This window comes from Astyanax mexicanus, chromosome 1 (genome assembly GCF_023375975.1).
Source record: "Astyanax mexicanus isolate ESR-SI-001 chromosome 1, AstMex3_surface, whole genome shotgun sequence".
Lineage (NCBI taxonomy): Eukaryota > Metazoa > Chordata > Actinopteri > Characiformes > Acestrorhamphidae > Astyanax > Astyanax mexicanus.
In genome coordinates, this window is record NC_064408.1 from 65,153,494 (window position 1) to 65,173,032 (window position 19,539).

Genomic DNA, 19,539 nt, shown 5'->3' on the forward strand with positions numbered 1-19,539 from the left:
GTTTATGTACAGACAAAGGGAAATTAAATAAAAAAACTAAATAAATCCCATGTTTGTTTTTGTTTGAACTGAGTATTTGCTCGCTATGTTCAATAATTACATGTATTATGATTGTGCTAAAAAGCTATAAAATGCTGACTTTAATTAAATTTTACAAAATAATTTTAATTAAAGTTAAATTAATTTAATTAATTTAAAGTTAAATGTATTTAATTAAATGTTAAAGTAGATGTAGTTATTTTGGAGCATTTTAATGGTGTCTTTTTCATGAAATACATTTAAAGTCACAAACTAAAATCCAATAATCAAATTATAGAAAATCACATTTTACATTATTACCCAGACAGCTCATCAGTGTAGGGTTTTAGGCCAATTAAACGCTATAGCTGTAAGTTATAAGTGGTACAAAAGAAAATATTTATTTGTGTGAATGTTTTTAGGGAAAAAACAACCCATATTTGGATGTTTTTTCTAGAATACACTCTTATGAAAGAAACGTTTCTTCAAATTGTTATTTTAGTGATGGCATAGAAGCACCATGCCGTTTCTACCATTTTTGAGGAAGATAATTGGTTAAGAATATTTTCTTCTATCAAGTGGAGATTCTTAAAAACGTTTTTAAACACATCTCTTTAACAAACAAGATTCTTTATAGAAGATATATAAAATGGCATCTTCTAGAGTGTATATGATGAACATGTTATTTTCTGTTGGCTGTTTGATCATCTTGGACCAAGCACTGTGCTCTGTGATTATATAAACTGTATTTTATATCAGTGTGGGATCTCAAAAAGATGACTCTAAAAATTACTTAGTAATTTACATGGTGATAAAAGAGGACATATTAGGCAAAACCTTTTGCATGCTTTTCTGTTTTTGTTTGTGTCTCTGCTGCATCTACAAACAAGTGTGAAAAAATCCATTCATTCATCAGTTTTCTGTGAATCAGACTTTGGTGTCAGGAATCGTATGAGCGATTCTATGAGTTGTTTGGATGGCTCAGTTATTGTGATTACACAGGACTGTCAACTCCCACCAGAGCCCCACCCACTAGATAAGCTGAAGTAATGCCATTTCAGTCTGCTGGTTGAGCACTGTGCTTTGTCTGAAGTAGAGAGATTTAAGTGCTTTTAAATATCGCAGCTAAGCATGAACAAGTTTGTGTTCATGAGCATGAACATGGTGTTGCATTTGCATAAAAGTGACAGAGCCCTTAAACAGCTCATGCTAAAGGGACTGAAACTGGAAGGAGTTGGTGAGATCTTTTTATGTGAGAGTGATTTTGTTCAAAGAACTTAAAAAAATGTTTTGTAAAGCTTTTAGACCTGTTGTAAGTTTTGTAAAAAAAAAAAAAAAAAAGCCCCCCTTTAAACTCAGCAACTAACCATCAAGAACACAACAGTATTTTAATGGATAAGTAACTGACATTTCTTTCACAAATAATGAGATCATGGTTTTACTGGACCTCTCGCCTTTTTAACTTCTCCCTTTTTTTTACTTTGAAGTGGAAGAAGTATTTTGATGTTATTTTTTACTCTCCTCAGTTTTTTATGAAAGTGCTGAAGAGGACGGACACCAGAGTAAGCTATTAACTTAGATTTGTGAATCATTGTTGTAAGGTATTCACTATTGTGTGTGTGTGTGTGTGTATCATCATGTGTGTCTCAGCTGCCGCAGTACTGTGCAGACTTTGATCTGAGGTGAGTTTGAGTCAAAGTCAAAGATTTCTCCAGTCACCCTCAGTGTTTAGATGATAATTACGGAGCAAGTTGCGCAGAATTGCTTCTGATCTGACAGCTGTGAACAGTGCGAGAGGTAAGTGTAAACGTTTCCCTTTAAATCCTGTTGAATTTTAACCTAAAGGGGAACTCTCCTCTTCATAATGGGAGATATTTAAGTGTTTGATCTTTGCAACCATGTACAACTAGTTCTGTCAGTGTAAACAGATGTAGAAGTTTATATCATAATGATTCAAAGCTGTTTTATAAGTACATTCAGATTAATTCTTACATGTAATAGAGGTGGTATCTTTACACTGATTGGTATCAGTATGGACCTGGTATTGGCAGAGGACGAAAAGTAATGAAGCTGTTCCAGTGCCATAATACAAAACCCTAGCTTGTGTAATGTGATGTAGACTGTGTGTTAGTGTAAGTCTGTCCTACTAGAGTAGTAAATATTTAATAATTAGTTTTTAAAGAAGATATATTTCAATTATGTCAACACTCAGGGTTTTAATATTGGTACAAGTATTAGAGAAGAACTGATTTCGAGGCATTTCTATAATGTAACTCCTTTGGTATTAGTAAGTATCTAAAATGTCTACAGGTCCTTAAGTCTTCATTACTTGGTCTTGTTAATGTTAAACTAAATGCACAGTCACATTAGAAATAAAACAAAGGCATTTACTAAATCTTATGTGTAAAAGTGTAAAAGGAAAAGCCTTTTAAATAATAGAAGATTATGCTGTGCACATTTTTCTTTGCTGCATTTAGAAATGGAAAATTTGAAATAAGCAAACAATGATCTCTGATTTAGTAACTGTATGTACATGTAAATGGCTAAATCATTTTACAAGCATGGTCCCACCCTTTGGATTGAAACATTTAGCTTTGAATTTGATGCAACAATCAGCTTTAATTCCACTTATTCATCAAATATATCCAATGCTGAGATCTCACACAACATACAGTGCATCCTGAAAATGTAGGAATTTGCAGTTCCATCTTAAATAGTGAAGAAGTGATAAAATATTACATACCTTTAGGAGTGCCCATACTGAAAACACTGAGCTGAGGTAGCCATAAGTTATGCAATCATTTTTATCATCTGTTGGATAATTATTCTAAAATAATGATAAAAAACTGTCAGTGGTACTTATAACACTCTAAATCACATAGGCACTTGAGCTATTCACAAGGACCTGCCTAATCAAGTGTTATTTCTGTATTTTATTGCTTACATCATGTCTTCCCATTGTATAGGGCCTGCTGTGATGTCAGCGTCCAGCTTAGTGCCCTGCATCGCCATCCTGCTCCTCCAGCTGTGGGGAGCACACGCATTCTCCTCTACACCCCTCTGTCCAACACCCTGCCTATGTCAACAGACTCCCCTCCTAAACTGCTCCTCATCTGGCCTCTCGGAGTCCCCGTCACATATCCCAGCAACTGCCACGGCACTGGACCTTTCCCATAATGCCATACGCTCTCTGGTCCCTCTTGGTCGTGCACGTTTGAGAGGGCTTCAGCACTTGTGGGTGGGAGATAATGCCCTGGAGAGTTTGTCAATGTGTTTGGGGAAGGGTGTGGAGGGAACTAAGAGCCTCCCTAGAAGAAAAGAGTGGTGTGTGTCTTGGGCACCTGACCTTCAGCTGCTGTCCGCTCAGAGAAACCAGCTGAAACGTCTACCAAAGGGTGAGAACATCACACACACACAGATATTGAATGTAAATGAGTTAAATGAATCCACACTCATAGCCATTATATCTTAATAAGCAAAAAACAGATACAGTATTTCACACATTTATGCAAACATTTTTTTTATATCTTTTGATGGGACAACACTACAGAAATGAACCTTGAATATCATGTAGATTGTATAGCACCATACATTTATTGTCCTCTGAAAATATCTCAATACACAACAATTAACAGCTGGCAATACAGGTAAGTACACCACACACTGAACCTCCAACGTCCAAATTGTGCCCAATTATGTTCACATTTTGTATGACGACCATTATTATTTTGCATTGCCTTAACCTATTTGGGCATAATATTGACCAGAGCTGCACTCAGCTGCATTTAGGTTGCTACTGAAACCTTAGTCCATTCCTCCACAATGACAACACAAACCTGGTGAATGTTAGAGATCTCATGTTCCTCCACATTTCACTTGAGGATGCCCCTCTGGTGCTCAATTGGGTTTAGGTCTAAAGACATACTTGGCCAGCAACTTTATCTTCAGCTGTTGGAAAACTGCCATGCAGCCCAGTTTCACAAGGGAGGGGATTATACCCTGCATCAAAATGTAATACTATCCTGTGGGAATTCAGCTCCCCAGACCATGATGCTACCACCACCATGCTTGACTGTAGGCTAGAGGCAGTTGTCTTGGAACTCCATATCAGGGCACCACCACACATGTGGGACACCATCTGAGACAAACAAGTTTATCTTGGTCTTGTCAGACCACAGGACATGGTTCCAGTAGTCCATGCTCATGGACTGCTTGTCTTCAGCAAACCGTTTACAGACTTTCTTGGTTATTAGCTTCAGAAGAGGCCTCCTTCTAGACAGTGCTATGCAGACAGAGATGATGCAATATGCAGTGTACAGCCTAAGCGCTACAGGCAGACCTCATATGTCTATTTTAAAGCCAATCTCTGGATATTGCGCTAAACATATGCACTCAATTTCTTTGGTAAACCCTGGGAGGGCTTGTTCTGGGTGGAACCCATCCTGCAAAACTGCTTAGTTTCAGGGTGCGAACAATCTTATTATAGCCTAGATCATCTTTGTAGAGAGCAACAATTCTGTCTCTTACATCCTTAGAGAGATATTTGCCATGAAGTGCCATGTTGAATATCCAGTGGCCAGTACCCAAAACAAATTTAACAGCCCTGCTCCCCATTCACACCTGAAAGCTTGTACATCCAACCAGTTACATAACGTCAGGGAGGGACAATGAGACAAATCACACTGTCCACTGTGAGGTGAACTCAGTTGTGTTACCAGCTATTTAGACATTAGTGATGAATTATATTCAGAGAGCAATAAATCTATACTGCTATACAAGCTGTACACTGACTACTTAGTTATATCCAAGTTTAATTTCTATACTGTTGCCCCATGAAACTATATAATATTTGCAGAAATGTAAGGGGTACCACTTTTCAGAGACACTGTAAGAATGATTCATGCAGTGTGTCTGTTTATCGCAGTTTCTACCCTGTAGTAAATCACTCTGCAACATGGTAATTACTAGACCTTTGCTCTATTACACTATAGACACTCCTGATTTACTAGTGTCCTTCAGCCAGCCAATCAGAATGCCCAGTTCTGAGTAAACGGGCTGGGCACAGAAATTCCAGTGGATCATGAGGGGTTGTAAAAGAAGGCATGGCTGTGTCTAAAGATATCAATACATTCCACAGATATCAGGGTTAATGTAACATTTAAAGGTGTGTTCCCAGCACAGTGGCATTTTTGGAATCGAAACCTTTTAATTTCTCAGCGATTATAACGTTGTAATATTTCCATGCTTCCAAAGTTACTTTGTCACCACCAGTTTTCCATTTTTAAAATAGAGTTTGCCCTTGTGTATTTAAAAGACACATCTGGAAGTGAATAAAATGATCAACCAGAATATTTGTAGAGCAACACTGCCTTTCCTGAGTGGGGTTTGAGATGATGTGTAAACTGCAGAGTGAAACATTTTCAGTATAAAATGCAAAAAGCCTCACACTGAGAATCTGGAACACAATTCCTCCAGCAGTATCTCCATCACTAGTCGTCACTAACCCTTTTAAAGGGTGCTCAAGCACACCTAAAATAATGAAATTGTTGTGATATAATAATCTCAGTCTCCCTAAAAGTGAAAGCATGAAATTGTGTTTTTCTTGATTTGTATCTGACAAGGTAAAACATTTTCAAATCTTTAAAAGTAGATCATTAAACAAGAACAAAAATACAGCAGTCTCCACTCAAAGGGCAAATGATAATATTAATTTTCTTAAACACACACATGTGCACAATCAAACAGCACTCTTTATGCTGTTATTATATGTTTCTTATTTTAATAAACTAATGTTCCAGGCTAATATGTTTGAGCAGCCCAAAGAGCATTTGCAGAGTTTTTTTTACTATATTAAAGCATCTCAAAAAAATTAGAAAATCATTTAAAAAAATATTATTTTAGTCATTCAGTTCAAAATGTGTAACTCGTTTATTGTATAGATGTTTTAAACACAGAGTGATCTATTTTAAGTGTTTATTTATTGTATTGTTGATGATTTTCCTGATTTTTCAGGAAAATACTGCACTGACTTTAGACTTGATACAACACAGTGGATCAACACCAGCAGATAATATGTCTCCCCAAACCATCACTGTTTGTGGCAACTTCACACTATAGACCTCAAGCAGCTCGAACTGTTTGTCTCTCCACACTTCCTCCAGACCCTGACCCCTTGATTTCCTAATGAAATGCAAAATTTACTGATGATCAGTGATGGTCATGTCATCTGCTGGTGTGCACTGATTTTTGGGTTTTCATTGATGTAAGCCATAATCATCAACAATAAAAGAAATAAACACTTAAAATATATTAATCTGTGTGTAATACATTTTGAACTGAATTATTGAAATAAAGTAATTTGTCAATGATATTCTAATTTTTTGAGATTAGTATTGTAGAAAAATCTGCAAATAATCTTTGGGCTGCTCAAACATACATTATTTTGTCGCTGTCCAGTAAAAATTAGTATCTCCATTTTTTTTTATTTTTAGTTTACTACAGTTTAAACAGACAAACTGTCCCTTACACTGTGCCAAAATTACTTGATGAACGGACCAATAGAAATACTTTACAATTACCTGAAATAAACTATTTTTCAATACTTGTTTTTCATTGGACAGAGGCGATGTGAATCCTAAATCCTAAAGACAACAGTATTTTCCTATTTGTGCAGCTTACTTTTGAATAAAATCATGGCCCATAATTGAGTAGTAATGTGTTAATTGTATTCCTGCTCTCATAAATCTACTAACTGCAGTGTTTATGGTTGGGCTTTATGTCAGGGATTAAATACACAAATCAGTGTTTCCTTCCTTCCAGATAGTATCTAGGTCAGTATTTGCCGTTGGATACAGCAGTGTCTATTCCCTGTGAAGGTTTCACTGTTTTTTGAGTAGAGTGTCTGTGTTAAGACCTCTGTGTTTTTCCATGGTTGTGGTAATTAATGTCAAAGGGCTTTGCTTCGTCTCTGTCCCTACTGGCATGACCGGCTTCAGTTTTCACAGTCCACTCTGAGCCTCTACAACCTTGAGATGCAGGGAGTTTTTTTCTATGAAAGCAGAATCAGAGATTATTGCAGCAAATATCTGAAAACTCTACCTGCCAACATCTTAAACCAACCTGCAGTAAGAAGTGTGAAACACAATGTTTCTGTTTCCTGAGGCAGTGTGCTAAAGCTGTGGGAGTGAGCAGTTTTTAATGTAGTCTTATTACAGCTGAAGAGACAGTGTTTTATCACAGAGCTGCACAGCCATTGCTTCGTAAGTGGAATAATCAAAAGAAAGCTAAACCCAGAGTCCATGCGCGTTAGTGAAATGTGGGCTTATTAAGGTGGTCTCAGACACCACACACATGACAGGATCTCTCAGCTGTTTGTGAGTCAGTGCACAGCCTCTCCTCTCTAACGAATCCCTGACCAGCAGGCCGTCAGTTCTGCTCTGCAGTCAATACAGCTCTCAGTATAGAGGAAGCAGACATCTCCATTTCTCTCCTTCTTTCTTCTGCTGTATCAGACAGATCATCATTACCCAGGTCTGAATATGCAGTATCAGCAACAAGATCATAATATACTGGAAACATATACAGCACTGAGGAGGCTATTCTGTTTCTTTAGTTTTTCCATTAATATCCACATTATATATATATACAGTAATGAACAAAGGATTGAAAATGACAGAAAACGATTGCAATTACACACATTTTATTTTGCACATGTTTATTTTCTGTGTGTGTACTGGAACAACAAAGAAAAACAAAAAGCTAAAACATATATAAGATCATTAAAACTCAAAAAATGGGCCTGACAAAATTACTGGCACCCTCAATTTCACCCTCGGGTGAACACCCTTTGGAAAAATAACTGAAATCAATAGTTTTTTATAACCATCAACAAGCTTCTTACACCTCTCAACTGGAATTTCAGACTACTCTTCTTCTGCAAACCGCTCCAGGTCTCTCATATTTGAAAAGTGCTTCTCCCAACAGCAATTTTAAAATCTCTCCACAGTTCAATGGGTTTTAGATCCAGACTCCTTGCTGGCCATATTAGAACTCTCCAACACTTTGTTTCCATCCATCTCTAGGTGCTTTCTGAAGTATACTTGAGGTCATTGTCCTGCTGGAAGAACCATGACCTAAAGTGCAAACCCAGCTTTCTGACATTGGGCCAAAATCTATTGGTGATCTATAGATTTCATTTTGCAATGCACTCAGTCAAGTCACCCAGTTCCAGAGGCAGCAAAACAACCCCGAAACATTTTTAAGCCTACACCATGTGTTGACTGTAGATACTGTGTTCTTCCTTTGTAGGGCTTATTGCTTTTTCATTAAACAGTAAAATTATATTCTTTACCAAAAAGCTCAAGCTTGGTCTCATCTGTCCATAAGATGTTTTCCCAGAAGGATTTTGGCTTACTCACATACATTTTGGAACACTGCAATCTAGCATTTTAATATCTCTGTCAGCAGTGGGGTCCTCTCGAATCTCCTGCCGTTATTTTATTTAAATGCTGGCGGATAGTTTGCGCTGACGCTGATGCACCCTGAGCCTGCAGGACACTTTGAATTTCTTTGGAACTTGATTGGGGCTGCTTTTCCACCAACCAGACTATCCTGCATTGCAGCCTTTCATCAATTTTACTCTTCTGTCCATGTCCAGAGAGATTAGCTACAGTGCCATGGGTTGTACCCTTCTTGATTATGTCGTGCACCATGAACAAAGGAATGTTTTAATATTTTACTAGTAATGTATTTTGACCTTAAATTACAAATGATTTTTCCATTTCAAATCTGTTAACTCTTTATTTGAAGGGGAGGCAGTGAATAAAGCATTGGATGCAATGCTTTAATATTTACAAATACCATAAACATTCATAGAACTGATACGTATTAGTCATGAATAGCTGTCTGTCTTATACACTCTACGTGTTGTGGGAATGATGCTTTATAACAGTGCTATAAATGAAGCAAAGGTTAATTAATGTAGTTTAATCAAATTTTTTTAATGAATCTGAAAAACATATTTCTTAACAGACAAGAACTGTCCTAATTTTAATGAGAGGAATTACTGTAGAGTGTTTGATATAAAAAAAACATAGATAAATACAGATTTAAATATGATTTGTCAATGCAGCCTTTAATTCATAAAATGTCTTCTGTCAAGTTAAGAGTACTGGCATATGGTATTCATAAATATTAAACCATTTCTTTATAAATGTATTATTCAATGCTTATGAAGCACTTTTATGGGTACCTTTCAACTAAAGTGTTACCACAAATTTTGTTTTTTGCTTTATTTTATGCCTAATTGTGCTCCATTTTACAGTACTGTGTGTTTTTTCTTCATGAGGTTTCAGAGCAATTGTAGAGAACAGGTGCGACTCCAGGACCAGAGTGAATCTGAGATCTAGTCCAAGGACACAGTGACAGCAGCCATAATATCAAACACATAATACAAAACCTGACAGTGTGTGAAGGAGGAGGGATGATTGCAAACCAGAATTCTATTATTTTCTATTACACAGTTCTTAATGTAACATCTGTTGTCTCTGTCTTCCCAGGACTCGGCAGGATAAAATCTCTGCAGGTGCTTCAGTTCGCTCATAACCAGATCTCAGAGCTTGGTCCTGCTGACCTGGCTGACTGTACTCACCTGAGAGAAGTTCACCTCCAGCATAACCTCATACACACTATTCACCCACAGGCCTTTAAAGACCTGACAAATCTACAGGTAAAATACTTTAAATGTTACACACTCAGAAAACAGTAGTGCATTCAATTTTATTTGATTAATAAAATCCTAATATATTACCTCAACAAAATGACTTTGTCTGACTAAAAAATATGTGTCTGCTGTAATAAATAAAATCTCATACGGTACCAGTCAAAAGTTTGAACACCTACTTATTCAATGTTTTTATTTATTTAAAGAATAAAAACATAAAGAATCACGTAGTAACCTAAAAGTGTTAAACAAACAAAAAAACACTCTGGAAAGCATTTAGATGCTCTTATCTGGGGAGCTGTTAACTTGCGGCTGTTTAGGCTGATAACTCTGATGAACTTATCCCGTAAAACAGAGAAAACTTTTTCCTAGGGTGATCCTGATGAGAGCCAGTTTCATCATAACGCTTTTAAATGTTTTCAAAGTTCTTGAAATGTTTCAGATTGAAGACCTTCAAGTATTTTTTTCTTTACTTAATATGGATTAGAACATTAATCAAATAGAGATATTTACTGTATACCAACTCTACCTCTTCACAACTTTACAACGGATGCTCTCAAACACATAAAGAGACAAGAAATTCAAATAAATAACTCTTGATAAGTTCAGCACAGCTGGTAACCGAAAGCTATTCCAGGTGACTCTACCTCATAAAGCTGACTGATAAAATGTCAAGATCTAAAATATAAAAAATATTCTGGTTTGTAAACTTTTGGTTTACTAAATAATGTAATGTTTTTCTTCATAGTTTGGATGATTTGGTACTATATTATTCTACAATGCAGAACAAAAAATAAATAATATGCAGAAAAATATTTTTAAAACATTAAATGTTTGACTGGTACTGCATTTATACAAATCCTTCAATATTGATGGTTTAGCTGACCTACAAACACGATCAACTTGATAAGGCTAAATAACCAGTATTACCAGGCCTAACCATGCTGGTTGACCAGCATCACCACCATTACCAAGCAACATGACCAGATTGGTCAAACAGCTTGGCTGGTCAAGCACTGGGTTATCCAGCTAGCTATCTAGCTGGCTTGTTAGCTTGTGATATGATTTTATCTGGAATTCCATCTTTTCAACCACCTTTACCATCAAAGAGCAGCTTATATCAGCTACCAGCAAAAACTGGTCTTGAGCTGTATTTCAGCAAAGTGGTCACTTTATATGTACCTCATATGTATGATCTATAGTTTTCCAAATGAAAACTATACTTGTACAAATTTTCTCAAAGTAACAGTTTATTCATCCATCATGTCATTTAGGTTCTTGACCTGAGCTATAACCTGCTTACCATCGTACCACTACCAGCCTTCCTGTCTCTGCGGAACCTGAACACCTTTGTGTCCATTTCTGGAAACAGGTGGAGGTGTGACTGTAACTTACAGACAATAAGAAGATGGCTAAGCTTTGACAACGAATTAGGTAATCCAACATGGAAAGTGGACTGTTTCTCTCCAGCTCATCATGCTGGAAAAGATCTGATACATCTGGAAGAGTCTGATCTTAAATGTCCACCACCTGAATTTAGCACACCGGGTCTTCTTAAGGAGGTTACTGTAGATGAGGGGACTGAAGTATTGCTTTCCTGTGGAGACACCAGCCAAGGTACTGATTATCACAACTGTCTTTCATGATCTTAGCAGATATAATAGTTATTATAATATAATTTGTGCATGTTTTTAGTTGTTGTTTGTTTTTAACATAATACACTTAAAATACCTTACTTTTAAACTTTAAAATGAACCCATAAGAGATGATCCAGATCCAGTACTGAATATTGATACAAAATTCTACATTGGATCAGTTAAATTAATTGAGGAACTCATTTTTTTTTCTTATTGTAAAGATAATGAGGATACATGACTGTAAACATTTTAAGGTTAAAATACCTAAAAATTATTTCAGAAGTTTTTTATTTGATCTTCTGTTTTAGAAACTTTGTGAGAACTAGTTATATGGAATATAAACATTTAACTTAAGCATTTGATTTGTTAAACTGGTTGGAACAGACCTGTAGAAGCTAAAAATACACTTTAAAATGAGTATGAGCTACTAAAGTTTTATCTCTAGCCCTAACCCAGCACTCCTACATTCTGTAGATAAAGTCAAATGAAAAATCACACAAGTTTATGTCACTTAAGGACTTCATAGGTTAAAGTGAAGAACAGAATGCTGTAAGGATCTTTACACATCTTTTAAAGGGTCTGTCACCATGGGCTCTTTTGGGTTAAACATGTCTGTCCAGTTATTATTAATATACAATATGTTTATGTGTATGTAATGAATAGAAATGAAATCCCTGTTGTATTTTCTTTAGGACTCACACAGACTAGATGGTGGATACCTCAAGGCCACGTCTCCGAGAATCAACAGGTCCTTTTTATCAGCAACATCACAGAGCAGCATGCCGGACATTATGTCTGTATCTCAGGAGCCCAGGAGCAGCATGTATCCATATTTAATCTACATGTTCGTAAAAGAGTTTATGAAACGAGGCAGCGACGAGAAGCCCAAAATGTGAACATGGTGAGGAACGTGCGAGCTGTAGAACAATCCCAGTTTGTCTTAGCTGTCTGCCTTTCCGTCTTCATTACCTTCATCGTGGCCTTCATCCTTGGTGTTGTGTTACGGCCATTTTTGGACAAATTATGGCAAAGGATTCGCAACAAGAGGGACTCTAGATCATCGTCTGCAAACTCCAGAACTTCCTCAGCTCAACCAAGGCCGTATGACAACGAGGGATTTTCGGATACAGATGAACCTGTGCAGGAAGTGCGAGTGGGATCAAGAGTGACGTTTGGCGGAGTGACAGAAGTTAATGACAATGCGGGCAACATTCCTTACTACGTCACAGTTGAAGACACCAAATCAGACAGCTCTTCTGAGGACAATATGGATGTTGAAGCATCATACGAGAACACACATGGCAGGGAACCCTTGACTAATACTGTTATAACTCATGTTGAGATGGAGGATTTAAGGGGCAAGGAAAGCAGCATTCCTAGCAGCTCAATACCCGTCAGTAAAGAACTACCTTTGAGAGAGGAGAACCCAAGAACAAGTGTGGAAACTACAGAAGCTGTGGAGTTGGAAGCTATTCCAGACCCAGAAGACTCTATAGAGTTAGAAGAGAAGAGGATTTCTAGTGTATCCAGAGAATCTGGATTGCCCCAAGAACAGGGGTCCATTTATGAAGTAATTGAGTCTGAAGAGCAAAGTGTAGATCCTCCGACAGTGACCACTCTGGATGATGAGGAAAGTTATACAGACAACACAGAGGCAACAATACTGGGATTTACAACTGACCCATTTTCAGGGACACTGTCTGATCTAAATGAAGAGAATGTGGATGATCTGGACAGAGATTTATGGAACGACAGTGGCGAGAGCTTTTCTTTCCCTGATGAATCTCCAAGATCAAGCAGCCGAACTACACAGGGTGCTGTTCTTGATTTTCCACTTTTTGAGGAGGAGCTGTCGGTGGATAAACAAACTAACAACCTAGGGTCTTGCAGCTCAAGTGAAAGTGGTCTTACTGAAGGAGAACAAACAGAATACACAGTAAACTCAGAGGAATACGCAGAATCAGAAACCTATGATGATCCACACTCAAGAAATGATGACTTCAGCGACACAGTAACACCAGTCCCTAGTGAGTTCTCTGATTATTCAAATGGCAATTTTAACGCAGAAGAACTTCTTGAATACCATGTGCACCCTGTGTATAGGCCTGGCCAAAAGACTACCAGTGTCCCAAAGACAAATGAAGCAGGTGCCAGTATCTCCAGTGAGGACGAAGAGACACAAGCTGAATATGAGGACTATCCCCGGAAACTTGAAATAAAAGTAGACCCCGAGGTCATTAACGAGAGTGTTATTCCAGTTCAAAATACCAGCAGCATCGTCAATATCAACTTTGACAATTCCTCAACTAGTACAGATATAGAGGAAAGGCATAAGGAGATGGTTCCTTCCTCTGAACAGAGTTTCTTTGAAATAATAGGACTAACTTTTGATCAACTACCGAAAGTGAAAAAATCTCTCCAGTTCTCAGTCTCTGTTCCTCAACCTCCAACTCAACATGGATCTACAACGACACCTGAGGCAGGATGTGATTTAAAGTCGTCCCAGCTGAATTCCTCCTCTGAAGAAAGTTTCTTGGGGAAATTTGATGTGACTTTGTATCCAGTACCAACAGTAAAGAGATATCTTCAGTTCTCACATTCTGAGCCTCCACCTTTAGTTTCATCTCCCTCAACATCTTTAAAGACAGAAACGATCACACCAGTGTTAGGAACTACAACCCAACAATCTGTGAGACCTAATTCGTCATCTGAAGATGAGCTCAGTCCAACCGGAGACAGTTTCTTTGGGGAAATAGGTGCATCAGTTGATGCTGTGCCAAAAGTAAAGAGATACATTCAGTTCAGACCATCTAATCTTCAACCTCTTTCTCCATCAGCATCTTTAAACACAGAAACAATCACACCAAATCTGGTGCCAAAAACCCAGTATGAGACATATGATTCATCGTTTAGGGATGAACACAGCCCATCCTCAAAAGAAGACAACTTCTTCCAGCAAATAGGAGCATCTGTTGATGAAGTGCCAAAGGTGACAAAATACATTCAGTTCTCAGAGACTGAGCCTCAACCTTCAGCTCTGTCTCCCCCAACATCTTTGAAGACAGAAACAATCAAACCAGTGTTAGGGTCTAATACACAGTCCAAGAGACCTGATTCTTCATCTGAGGACGAAGACAGTTTCTTTGGACAAATAGGTGCATCTGTTGGTGAAGTGCCAAAAGTGAAAAGATACATTCAGTTCAAACCATTTGAGGACCAACCTTCATCTCCATCAACACCAATAAACACAGAAACAATCACACCAAATTTGGTGCCAAACACACAGTCTGGGTTTCAGGATAACCACAGCTCAACTACAAAGGAAAATCATTTCTTTGAGCAAATAGGTGCATCTCTTGACAAAGTGCCAAAGATAGAGAGATACATTCAGTTTACACAATCTGAAGTTCAACCTGGCTCCACAGCCAAGGATGGGTTCAGTCCAACCTCTAAGGGAGACGGTTTCTTTGGACAAATAGATGTATCTATTGACGAAGTGCCAAAAGTGAAGAGATACATTCAGTTCTCAGAGACTGGGCCTCAACCTTCAACTCTGTCCCCATCAGCATCTTTAAAGACAGAAAAGGTCACACCAGTGGTAGGAACCCAAACACAATTGATGAGACCCGATGCTTCGTCTGAGGACAGAGACGATTTCTTTGGACAAATAGGTGCATCTGTTAATGAAGTGCCAAAAGTGAAGAGATACATTCAGTTCAAACAATCTGAGCCTCAACCTTTAACTCCATCAACGTCTTTAAAATCAGAAAAGATCACACCAGTGTTAGGAACTACAACACAGTCTATGAGCCCCGATTCATTTAAAGACAGAGACGATTTTTTTGGACAAATAGGTGCATCTATTGATGAAGTGCCAAAAGTGAAGAGATACATTCAGTTCTCAGAGACTGGGCCTCAACCTTCAACTCTGTCCCCATCAGCATCTTTAAAGACAGAAAAGATCACACCAGTGGTAGGAACTACAACACAGTCTATGAGACCTGATTATCCACCTGAGGACAAAGACAATTTCTTTGCACAAATAGGTGCATCTGTTGATGAAGTGCCCAAAGTGAAGGGATACATTAAGTTCTCAGAGCCTCAACCTTCAACTCTGTCCCCATCAACATCTTTAAAGACAGAAAAGGTCACACCAGTGGTAGGAACCCAAACACAATTGATGAGACCCGATGCTTCGTCTGAGGACAGAGACGATTTCTTTGGACAAATAGGTGCATCTGTTAATGAAGTGCCAAAAGTGAAGAGATACATTCAGTTCAAACAATCTGAGCCTCAACCTTTAACTCCATCAACGTCTTTAAAATCAGAAAAGATCACACCAGTGTTAGGAACTACAACACAGTCTATGAGCCCCGATTCATTTAAAGACAGAGACGATTTTTTTGGACAAATAGGTGCATCTATTGATGAAGTGCCAAAAGTGAAGAGATACATTCAGTTCTCAGAGACTGGGCCTCAACCTTCAACTCTGTCCCCATCAGCATCTTTAAAGACAGAAAAGATCACACCAGTGGTAGGAACTACAACACAGTCTATGAGACCTGATTATCCACCTGAGGACAAAGACAATTTCTTTGCACAAATAGGTGCATCTGTTGATGAAGTGCCCAAAGTGAAGGGATACATTAAGTTCTCAGAGCCTCAACCTTCAACTCTGTCCCCATCAACATCTTTAAAGACAGAAAAGGTCACACCAGTGGTAGGAACCCAAACACAATTGATGAGACCTGATGCTTCGTCTGAGGACAGAGACGATTTCTTTGGACAAATAGGTGCATCTGTTAATGAAGTGCCAAAAGTGAAGAGATACATTCAGTTCAAACAAACTGAGCCTCAACCTTTAACTCTGTCTCCATCAACGTCTTTAAAGATAGAAAAGATCACACCAGTGTTAGGAACTACAACACAGTCTTTGAAACCTGATTCATTTAAAGACAGAGACGATTTTTTTGGACAAATAGGTGCATCTATTGATGAAGTGCCAAAAGTAAAGAGATACATTAAGTTCTCAGAGACTGAGCCTCAACCTTCAACGCTGTCCTCAACATCATCTTTAAAGACAGAAAAGATCACACCAGTGGTAGGAACCCAAACACAATCCCTAAGACCTGATTCTTCCTCTGAGAACAGAGAAGATTTCTTTGGACAAATAGGTGCATCTGTTGATGAAGTGCCAAAAGTTAAGAGATACATTCAGTTCTCACCATCTGAGGGCCAACCTTCAACTCTGACCCCATCAACCTCTTTAAACACAGAAACAATCAAACCACAGTCAGTGCCAAAAACCCAGTCTGTGAGTCCTGATCCTTCATCTGTGTTTGGAGTCACTTTCTTTGGACAAACAGGAACACCTATTGAAGGAGTGCCAAAAGTGAAGAGATACATCCAATTCTCACATTCAGAGCCTCAACCTTCAACTTTAAAAACAGAAAAGTTCACACCAGTGATAGGGAATAAAACACAGTCTATCAGACCTGATTCTTCATCTGATGATGAAGTCTTCTTTGGAGCAAGTGAAGCTTTTATTGATGGAGTACCAAAAGTGAAACAATACATTAAATTTACACCACACGAAGCCCAACCTTTAACTCCATCAGCATCTTTAAAGACAGAAACAATCACTCCAAATGTGGCACCACAAACCCAGGCTGTGAATCCTGTTTTTTCATCTGTAGATGGAGACGGTTTCTTTGAAGTCGTTGGAGTACCTATTGAAGGAGTGCCAAAAGTAAAGAGGTACATTCAGTTCTCCCATTCAGAGCCTTGGCCTTCAACTGTGACCCCATCAGCATCTTTAAAGACAGAAAAGATCACACCAGTCATAGGAGCTACAACACAGTCTACGAGACCCGATTCTTCATCTGAGGACAGAGATGATTTCTTTGAAGCAACTGGAGCATCTTTTGGTGGCGTGCCAAAAGTGAAAAGATATATTCAGTTTACCCAGTCAGAGGCCCAACATTTGTCTCCATCATTAAACACAGAAACAATCACACCAAATTTGGTGCCAAAAACCCAGTCTGGGAAATATGATTCATCATTCAAGAATAGCCAGAGTCCAACCACAAAGGATCAGAATTTCTTTGAGCAAATAGGTACATCCATTGATGAAGTTCCAAGGATACAGAGATACATTGAGTTTACACAATCTGAAGTTCAACCTGGTTCCACATCTGAGAATGGGTTCAGTCCAACCACTAAGGAAGACGGTTTCTTTGGACAAATAGGAGCATCTTTTGATGGAGTGCCAAAAGTACAAAGATACATTCAGTTTTCACAGACTGAAGTTCAACCTTCAGCTGAATCTCCATCAACAGTGTTCGATTCAGAAAGGATCCCACCGAAGTTTGTGACTACAGTACAGTCTGAAGAAGGGCTCAGTCAGACCAAGGGAGGCAGTTTCTTTGAGCAAGAAGGCACATCTTTTGATGGAGTCCCAAAAGTGAAGAGATACATCCAGTTCTCACAATCTGAACCTCTTTCTCAGTCTCTGCTACCAAGTACAGGCACAGGAGCACAGAGGAATAGCTCATCATCTGTAGATGGTGTTAAACCAACTGCTGAAGAACACAGTATCTTTTGGTCAATTGATGTCTCTGCTGATGGAATACCAAAAGTAAAGAAATACATTCACTTCACACATTCTGCATCTCAGCAGTCAGGACAGTCTCCAACCCAGGATTTAGACAGACTATCTACACAACAGTTTGAAGTGAAGCCAAGCGGCGACAAAGACAGTTTCTTGGGGGGAATAAGTGTACCTCTTGATGACATACCAAAAATACAAAGATCTCTGCAGTTCTCACAATCTGAGCCTAAACCTGAGATGACAGTAGCCACAGAAACAAGCGTGCTAGACCAAATCTCCAGGCCTAAGAGAACTCTCTTCTTTTCTAATTCAGAGCCATACGGTCAAACTGACCAATCATTCACTTCACCACAACCCCGATTCAGCCAGAGTATCTCACATTCCCACTTCGATGATGATGAAGATTCAAATGCACAAGATTCATCCCCAGCATCCTTAGGAAAGGATGATGCCAGAGAGTATCTCCGAGACAGCTCTCAAGCTCGGGAGAAGCAGGAGCGGAGGCGATTACTGTTTACGCAGAAAAGAAGAGCCATGGATGGGTTCAAGTTGACCACCCACTCTTACACCGTACAAAGACCGTCAGATCACAATGAAGAGACATTCCCAGTCTACAAAAGGAACATTTTCCATGGAATTTCTACAGGAACAGCAGACACTCCGATCCACACAGATTTTACTGCTGCAGAAACTGCTGAGAGCCTGAGTGCCAAGAGTATCTCACCCCTCAGATACAAATATCGTACTGATGTTTAAACAGACTCGAACAGACTGATTTCGCGTTTCAACATTTGATATGTATTTATATATATATATGCACATTTGTAAAATGTTATTAATTTACTTTTATCTAAGTTACTAATTCCGCTCAAAAAATACAAATATGGAATGTTAATTGTTTATCAAGCCTTATTATTAATGTAAAAAATAAATTAAATCTCTTTATTTGCTTTGGCACAAAAAAGTACATAATGTGAAATATTTTTTTAATGAAGTAGATTCAAACATTTATTTACCTGATATATTTTTTTCTAATGTTTACCTTCTTTAAAAGACCATCATATTAAAGTAAACAAATAAGAAGAAATGAATGTTATAATTAAAGAAATGTTTAAAAGAATGTAAAATTGTTCAGTATTTTTGTCATGAATTTTGTTTAAAAAGAATTGGTAATTACTGACAATTTTTTTTTAGTAATAAAATTTGTTTCAAGATTTTTACTTTTTACAAGATTTCACTAGAAGGCAGTGATCAAGCATAATATGATATTAATAATATACACTGCGAATCAAAATCATAGTTAAATGTATTATTTTGTTTAACTGGTAGATATGCAGCACATATCAAAAATGTTTGTTTTAATGGGTTATGACATTGCACAAGACATGCAATGTGCATGTGATAAAGATGCTTAAATTATATACTATGATGCCCTAGAAAGAATGTTGCATTCTTTTTTTCCCCATTCTCTCCCCAATTTACACAGCCAATTACCCAACCCACTCATTAGGACTCCCCCTATCACAACTGATGCCCCACCAACACAAGGAAGG

At 38.0% G+C, this 19,539-nt stretch overlaps 1 protein-coding gene across 3 annotated transcripts; it reads left to right on the plus strand.

Moving 5' to 3' along the window:
• The first annotated feature begins 1,459 nt into the window (after positions 1 to 1,459).
• Positions 1,460 to 19,041, plus strand: LOC103040471 (titin homolog). Of its 3 annotated transcripts, none has more exons than XM_049481838.1 (6): positions 1,460 to 1,815; positions 2,985 to 3,413; positions 9,576 to 9,745; positions 11,014 to 11,356; positions 12,069 to 14,962; positions 16,466 to 19,041. In XM_049481838.1, exons 2-6 carry the CDS (start codon positions 2,996 to 2,998, stop codon positions 18,740 to 18,742), a joined length of 6,102 nt encoding a protein of 2,033 aa, XP_049337795.1. In that variant the 5' UTR covers positions 1,460 to 1,815; positions 2,985 to 2,995; the 3' UTR covers positions 18,743 to 19,041. The 3 variants fall into 3 exon arrangements, with proteins under 3 accessions (XP_049337795.1, XP_049337794.1, XP_049337793.1); XM_049481837.1 differs by having other exon boundaries at positions 1,466 to 1,815; positions 15,149 to 19,037; XM_049481836.1 differs by having other exon boundaries at positions 1,467 to 1,815; positions 12,069 to 19,036.
• The last annotated feature ends 498 nt before the right edge of the window (positions 19,042 to 19,539 follow it).

Bases quoted from the DNA above. Each gene is read 5' to 3' on its own strand.
- LOC103040471 (XM_049481836.1), top strand. From the start codon at position 2,996: ATGTCAGCGTCCAGCTTAGTGCCCTGCATCGCCATCCTGCTCCTCCAG. The intron at 3,414-9,575 runs GTGAGAACATCA...CTGTCTTCCCAG, and splicing joins GCTGAAACGTCTACCAAAGG to GACTCGGCAGGATAAAATCT. The intron at 9,746-11,013 runs GTAAAATACTTT...CATGTCATTTAG, and splicing joins AAGACCTGACAAATCTACAG to GTTCTTGACCTGAGCTATAA.